The sequence below is a fragment of the Fukomys damarensis genome, unplaced genomic scaffold, assembly GCF_012274545.1.
Source record: "Fukomys damarensis isolate Sample0158 unplaced genomic scaffold, DMR_v1.0_HiC HiC_scaffold_36, whole genome shotgun sequence".
Taxonomy (NCBI): domain Eukaryota; kingdom Metazoa; phylum Chordata; class Mammalia; order Rodentia; family Bathyergidae; genus Fukomys; species Fukomys damarensis.
Genome location: NW_022900948.1, coordinates 47,926,568 through 47,934,046, shown reverse-complemented (window position 1 = coordinate 47,934,046; position 7,479 = coordinate 47,926,568). Strand labels below are relative to the sequence as shown.

The window sequence follows — 7,479 nt, the reverse complement described above, 5'->3', positions numbered from 1 at the left end:
CTGGCGCCCAGCACCTCTCCACCGACCGGCTGACCCCACCCTGGGCAGGGCGGCCCCTCAGGCCCCTGCCGCATGCCCTGCCCGCCAGGTACCTGGAGCCGACAGTAGCAGAGAACAGCAATAATGCAGAGCAGAATCACGGTCGCCAAGATGCCCCCGGTGATGACCACGGTCCCGGCTGTCATCCGCCCACCTCTCCATCGACAGCCTGCAACAGATGCCGTGGTGTCACAAGGAGACGGCGCCAGGGGAGGGGAGGCTGGCACTCCTGGGCAGGGGCTGGTATGGGGAGTCCAGGCCCTGCAGGCCCTCGGTGTCCCCACGAGCACACACTTTAAAGTTCGCCCAGCTCCGGCAAGCTGAGCACAGGGCTTCACCACTGGACTCCTGCTTTCTCGTTGAACCAGTCTTTAGTTTTTTGTATCGTTAACTTTCCTTCCGCAATACAATCTCTGACTATATTCCACTCTTTGACACAACCAATCCTTCTGCTTTTAAGCAGCTGTGGTAAAATGTGCATACCACAAAGTTTACCACCGTCTGCACAGAATGTGTTCACGCTGGTACTGTCAAGTGGATTTACTCCTGGGGACTTTTTTGGGTGCTGGGGATTGAACCCAGGGCCTCACATACGCTGGGCAAGCACTGCACTGCTGAGTACACCTCAGCCCTTTTATTCATTTTATTATTTTGAGACAGGGTCTCACTAGGTTGCCCAGGTGGGCCTTGAATTTACACTTCTGCCTCAGCCTCCCAAGTGCTGGGGTTTCAGCATGCACCACCATGCTGGCAACAGTCCCTACTCTTCCACGCTTGCTGGTCCCACGGGATTGTGGGTTTGGGGTGACCCCTGTGTCATTTTGATCTGTGCCCTGGCGGGATTTTGCCTGATGGCAGGGGGTCCTCATAGCTCTGGTCCCCAGGTCCTGGGTGTTTCCAGTGTCCACAGCTGGGGGCAGTTCTTTATTTTTTAAGAAGAAAAATAAAATGAGTTCACGGTAGTATTTCCACTTAAAATTAGGGCCTTATTGTTAAAATGTGATGACTTTTGCAGTGAAATCTTGTTTCTGTTAACATTATCTTATTGGTGCTTTTCCTTCTTGTTTGGTAATCCCTCACCACCGTGTTTCCTGACAATTCTTCGGGGGGTATTTGGTATTCCTTTCCTCTTTTTGTACTTATCACTTTAGGGATGTGCTCAGCAGAGTGTCAAAGGCACAGTAAATCATTCTGAGTCACACTCCCCGACCAACTCTACACTCAGGTTCCTTTTGGAGGGCAGGGGGCTGTTTTATTAAAAAATAAATTTAATTTTGATCCTCAGTCATCAAAAGCACTTGGCCCCAAACCGCACAGTGTGAAGTGTTCAGCATGTGGGTCCCCTCTAGACAATTTCGCTAAATCCCGGGTTTGCGGTTTCACAGCTTCTTTCCAGAGACAGCAAATCCACACTGCCTTTCCTGAGGACAAGAGCTGGAGTCTTCTCACCGCCTCTGCACCCTCGGGCCCAGTGCTGGACAGGCAACATCCGATGCACCACTGGGTGCCGGTGCAGAGGCCCCCTGGCCTCCTCACAGCTGCTGGAGCTGCCACGTGCAAAAGCCCAGGTAACCTGCTGGCTCGGGCCCCACGGAACAGGTGCCAGGGCCCACCTCAGCTTTTACAGCAGCATTCAGTGAGCTCTGTGGCCTCACAAGTGTCTGGGGAACCTGTGCCAAAGGCTTGCTGGAATCCGGCAGACTCATCCCGGTGCTGGAATGTGGGCGCACAACTGACAGACGGAACCCCAGGCTAGGTGTGTGTGGGGGTGGCAGGAGGTAGTGCAGTGTCCCCAGAGACCAGCAGCCAGATTTGGGAGGGTCAGAGGACCAGGCAGGGGCGGGAAGGAGCCCCTATCAGCATGTGTCCAGGGAAGCTGGGCCTGGAACTCAGACCCTGGCAGACAGATGGAAAGGCAGGACCACGCAGACAGACAGACAGACAGACAGACAGATGGGCAGATGGTCCAGACGGACCTGGAGAAGTCAGACGGAGACACAGACAGATCACTGATGCTTCCAAAGACAGACAGGTAGGCGGGCGGGCGAGCCCAAAGCATCTTGGCGAGAGTGCAGATAGGGAAGGAGCCGCAGGGCCCCACACATCCTGGGCACCCTGCCTGGCGGCTCCAGATGACTGGTGGGATCCACGGGGCTACTGCCCAGGTGTCACTGCAGGTGCCCTCTCAGCTAGACAGCCTCAGGCAGCCAAGGCCCAGGCCCCATGGTCCTCCACTCCCCTGTGGACTTGCAGGGACACGAGTGGGGCCTCTCCTGGGTGGTGGAGGGACCCCAGAAAGCCCTCCTCAGGGGATGGGACCACAGGGGTGGAGAGGTGCTGGACCTCGGTGCCGGGGGCTGGGAACTGAGTGGGGCCACCCCAGAGACCCCAACAAATCCCGACCCACCAAGGCTGGTCAATGACATGGGCACTAATTGCCAGGGCTGGCATCTCCACCCCACAGGCCCCTGGGCCCCTCGGTAATGGAGGCACCGAGGGTCTGCAAGAGGGCAGGTCCGTGCCCTCTCTGGGCCCCTCTCAGATCTGCACCCTTGCCGTGCCTGGCCCAAGGCATGGTGGGCAGGGTGGTGGGCAGGCCGGGTGCCCAGGGCTGTCAGCAGCCACTAATCCAATACAGGGGCAGCTGGAGAGTCTCAGCCTGCCCAGGGGCAGCGACTCCATGACTGGCTGAAGGTCGCCGGGCCAGGCCGTGTCCGCCACAGTGAGCTCCGAACAGTCCCAAGAGAGACACAGCCCCAGTCCCACCCTCCAGCCTCCCATCCGGGCTTGCTGAGCCCCCCTCTGGAGCCCTTCCCTCCTGCCGTCGAAGGCAGCACAGCCCTCCTCCTCCAGGAAGACTTCCAGAACTTCTGAACACCACAGGACTTCAAGCTGCCAGGACTAGGAGGGACCATGTCCCACAGTCTGTTGCTGGAGGAAAGAGATGGACCCGGGGCCAGCTTCCCTCTCCCTGCACCCCGCTGTCTTCCCAGGCCTCCTCAGAGGCTGCTCCCCAGCCCAAGCCTCAGGGTCCTGCGCTCAGTCCCTGAGCCCTACAGGCAGAGGAGAATCCTGTTGTACCCCCGCTGGTGACCTTGGTCAGAGGCCTCCTTCTGGGCCTCAGTTTCCTTACTGGGGAGTGGCAGGGTTTGTGCTGTGGACTCCTCCCGCTCCTCAGGCCCTGCGTGGGTCCTGGGGATCAGATGCAAGGCAGGCTGTTGAGGGGTCAACGACAGAGCTTGTGGGGGCCACGGAAGGAAGCTGGCAGACTCAGCAACTAGGGTTCTGAGAACAAGTCAGGCTTTGGGTGCCAGGCGGGTGGGTGGGGAGGAGCCCCCGGAACTTCCTGGAGGAGGAGGCGCAGAGTCCTCCCTGAGGGAGGGCTGTCTCCACCAGGCTGGGGAGCAGGTGCGGCTCAGGCACAGAAGCGCCAGACAGCCAGCGACCGCTGGGCAGAGGCCACCCCACAGTGGCTCGGTGTCTGTGCTGCCGTCTGGGACATCGCAGTGAGAAGCTGGCTGAATTGTTCATCTGCCCCCTGGGCCCATAAACGGGTTTAAAGCTTTATAAACACCTTTACTTCCCATCCCAGCTTCGACTGGTCACTGACTGGCTGAGTGGAGACTCCGCTGAGCAATCCCACCTGGCCCCAGAACTGCAGAGGGCCCTGCGGGACGGCAGGTCTGGCCATGGCTGGGCTTCGCCATGGACAACACCAGCTCCTGTGGGGCTGGGCAGCCGGGCAGGAGGCAAGAAGCACCTGGTGGCAGAGCCAGATGCCCCCCACCTGCATCCCTTGGAGTCGCCCACACCTTCTCCCGGCAGAAGCCCTGGACCACACTTCTATTTCTCTCTGCCTCTTCTGCTGCCCCTGGCCCTTGGGGCCTCCATGTCTGCCCACTCTGTGCCCCTCCCCATCTGCCCCCTGCCTCCTGGGTCTTGGCTGGCAAGACTGCTGGGAGGCCTCTGTCTGCTGTGCGCCCCCAGGGGCCAAGGAGAGGCCTCGCCTGCCCAGTGCTGGCCAGGCACTGGCTCTTCTAGTGCAGAGACTCCCAACCCAGTGTCACCATATCGGGGAGCCTGGACCTCAGGAAGCAGCCCCTCAACCCAGCGAGCACCACTGAAAATGAAGATGCTCATTTTCAGATGGGGAAACTGAGGCCAGAGCAGAGTTGGCTGGGGACCCAGACATACCACCACCCAGTCTGGACCCTGGCCAGCCGGCGTCAGGGGGTGGAGGCCTTGCGGTACTCAGAAAACCTTTTCCTCCACAAACATCTGTCTGGTTACAGAAGTGCTGGGCTACCTGGAAGCCCCTGGGCCCTGTGTCCGGGAGCCGAGTGCAGCCGCAGAGTTCCTGTCTAGACCGCCTCCACATTTGTTCCTAATTTCACGCTCTGCGGGCTCCTGGATTCCTGCGCCCGGTAATAAATACACGGGGCTGCGCTCAGTGGTGCTGCTGGCTCAGTCTGGAGATGTTATCCAGAGCCTCTGGGGTGGGCACAGGAGGGGCTGCCTGGGGCACGGTGCCCCCCAGTGCCATCCTCAACCCAGGGAGGACTCAGCTGGGGATACCAGGAGGAACCCACAACTGGGGAAGAACCCATGCCCTGAGTGGCCAGCTGGAGCCCCCAGAAGCACTCAGGGACCTGAACGTGCTGCGGGTCACTCCTGCGGCTTCTCAGACACAAGGGGGCTCTCCCAGACCAAGAGGCAGGGCCGTTGGAGAGGGAAGGGCTCAGCCGAGGCTCAGTGAGGCCAGGAGGCTCAGGGCCACGGCAGGTGCCCAGCAGGTGTGTGGCACAAGACTTTGGGTGCTAGCGAGCGATCGGGAAATTCCTGGCGGGACCATCGGAGCTTCTTGTAAGAAGTCGAACTGACCCACATTTTCTAGGGAGTAAATCGAGGCCAGGAAGGAGAAATAATGCACCAGGGAAGCAGAAAACATGATCAGTGGCTGCACTGCCCCTGAGCCCTGAGGAGGCTTGCAGAAGCCCCAGGCCCATCCCTGTCTGGGGTCCACGTCACCAAGGCCACACTTGGGACCAACTCCAGCTGGCAGAGCCCAGAGCTACAAAGCCAGAGTCTCAGGGCCAGCACCCTGCCTAGGCCACCAGGGCACAGCTCAGAGCTGAGTGGGAGGCTTGGCGGGCGCTGCAGACAGGGCACTGCCAGGGAGCAGACTAATGGAGAACTGGCTGGGGGCTACCCGGTGGCCCCTGCAGATAAGCCCTGGGGTTCGGGCCCGGCTGCCTCTTCCTTGGTCAGGGCTCAGTCCGCTTACCCCGAGAGTCAGCAGGTCCCAAACCCCAGCTCCTGCCCCATCCAGCAGACCCCACTTCCCAAGTCCTGTCTTGGGGTCTCCCTGGGAGCTCCTGGGGCAAAGAGAAGGAGAGGAGGACGCAGCCAGCCCACTGAGCCCAAGCTGACGCCAGGCCCGGGGCTTCATGGCACCTGACGTGAAGCAGTGTGCAGCCCACGCAGTCTCCCTGGTGGCTTCGCAGCTACTGGCCTTGTAGACCCCAACACGGGAGAGACTGCAGCTCAGAAGTGGCCAGGCCCAGAGTGGCCCCTGGCCACAGCCTGTGCTGCTCCGCTGGGCTTCCTGAACACTGAGTCCAAATGGATTGTCTCACTCCAACACTGGATGGCTTCCTAGTGTCCCAAACAATAAGCTCCTGTCCTGTCCTAAATCTGTGCTCCTGTGACGCCTGTCACAGCCTGTCCACCCTCCCGCCAGGGGCTGCGTGTGCTGTTGTAATGGAGCTGGGGTCCATCCAGGGACAGCAGGCTCTGAGCTAGGTGGCAGGGTCTCCAGCCTCCCATCTGTCCCCAGCGTCTCCCTGGCAGGTGGGGGCAGTGGCCATCCAGGCCCAGACCGGCAGGCCAGGCCCGGGTACAGGCCCGGGGGATGCAAGTGACCCACACTACCAAGGAACTTCCAGGGCCACAGCTCCTGATCGGGCAGTGCGGTAGGAAACAGGGGTGTTGGGTGGGGTGAGCAGAGCCCGCGGGGCCATCTCAGCTGCCTTTCCCTCCCCCTTAAAAATAACAATGTGCAGAAGCTGGGCTTTTACACTCCTTTCTGCTGTTGGGCTTAAGTCTTTGTGAATTCTCAACTTCCTTTCCCAAGAGCTGAGCTGAGCTCCTGGTCCCAGCTCCCGGCCTGGAATGCAGTGGGCAGTGCCAACCAGGATGCTGTGTGATCGCCTCAATCCCGCTTCCTAAACAAATGGCAGCCCGGAGTGTTGGGTAGGCCCCTCCCCAGCATCCCCACCTGTGCCTGTGCCATGAGCACCTTTGGGTAAAGATGGGGGAACTGAGGCAGAAAGAGAGAGGAAGCAGTTAGGCCATGGCCCACCGTGGTAGTTCGGAGCCTCAGTTCGGGAGGCCCTGGTTGACCCCAAGTCCACAGAGAGGGCAGAGAGGTTCAAGACTCGGCAGGCATGTGCCTCAGATCCTCCACAACTCAAGGCCTGAAGGGTGGGGGTAGGGCCGGGCTCCCGACCTCTTGGCACAGGGCTGCCAGGAGGGAAGGCCCCACTTTGAGGGCAGGTGGCCTCCTCGCAGAGGTCTTCTGCTGAGCCCGGCACTCCTGGGCCTGCAGGGAACAGCAGAGACGTTCTGGGTCCACACCACCGTCACCCCTGGCTCACCCACCCAGCCTAGTTTCTCCTGAGTCTGTGCTGGCCAGGTAACACAGCCATCAGGCAGTGGACCCGGCTCAGCAGACCTGCCTCTGCCTCCCCGAGGCCAGGCCGCCGTCCACCCTGTGCCTGCACAGAGCACCGGCCATAGCCTCCCCTGAGTTCCCAGCTCTGCACCCCTGTGACCAGGCTATAGGACCCAGAGGCCTGAGTGTGGGAGGGAAACCCAACTCCTTCTGGAGTCAGGGTAACCAGGGGCCTCATCTTGAAGACAGGGAAACCGTGTGGGGATCTCCAGCCCTCTCCCTCCATGCCACAGTGGCTGTGCATCCAGCTCAGATGTGATGGGGACATGGGGAGGGTGGAGACCCAGGGAGCAGGGCCATGGGGCAGCTGGACACACCGCCTGCTGTGGTCTGGGCCTTGACGCTGCCCGCTGCCCTGGCCTCAGAGTGTCCCCAAGGAAGTCCAGCCCAGAGCTGAGGCAGCCCGGCACGGCACAGCGAGAGCAGTGGCTGATGCCAGATGCAGTCGGGCGGCCAGCCGGGGCCCCTCAGGCAGACACGGGGCGTCTCTCAGCACCGAGCACGTGTGGGTTTGGTCTCAGTGGGAGCCACACGAGGCTGCCAAACTGAGGTCTGTTTTCCTGTTGCTGGCTGGTTTTCCTGCTCTCCAGGGATTTCCTCCACAGTGCACCGTGGCCTCAGGGGCGCCCCCCACTGTCGCTGCCGGAATCCCTGGAACGCAGCTCTGAGCACCGCTCCCTTTGCTTCCCTGCTCCCCTCCCTGCTCC

The 7,479-nt window shown here is 60.8% G+C and overlaps 1 protein-coding gene across 3 annotated transcripts in view; it reads right to left on the bottom strand.

Moving 5' to 3' along the window:
* Fam163b (family with sequence similarity 163 member B) overlaps nt 1-7,479 on the bottom strand; it is a 22,083-nt gene that overhangs the window by 2,335 nt on the left and 12,269 nt on the right. For all 3 annotated transcript variants that reach the window (XM_010608919.3, XM_010608920.1, XM_033759182.1), the window contains exon 2: nt 93-208. In XM_010608919.3, the coding sequence (XP_010607221.1) occupies nt 93-185 (93 nt within the window). In that variant the 5' untranslated portion in view covers nt 186-208. The remainder of the gene's footprint in view (nt 1-92; nt 209-7,479) is intronic.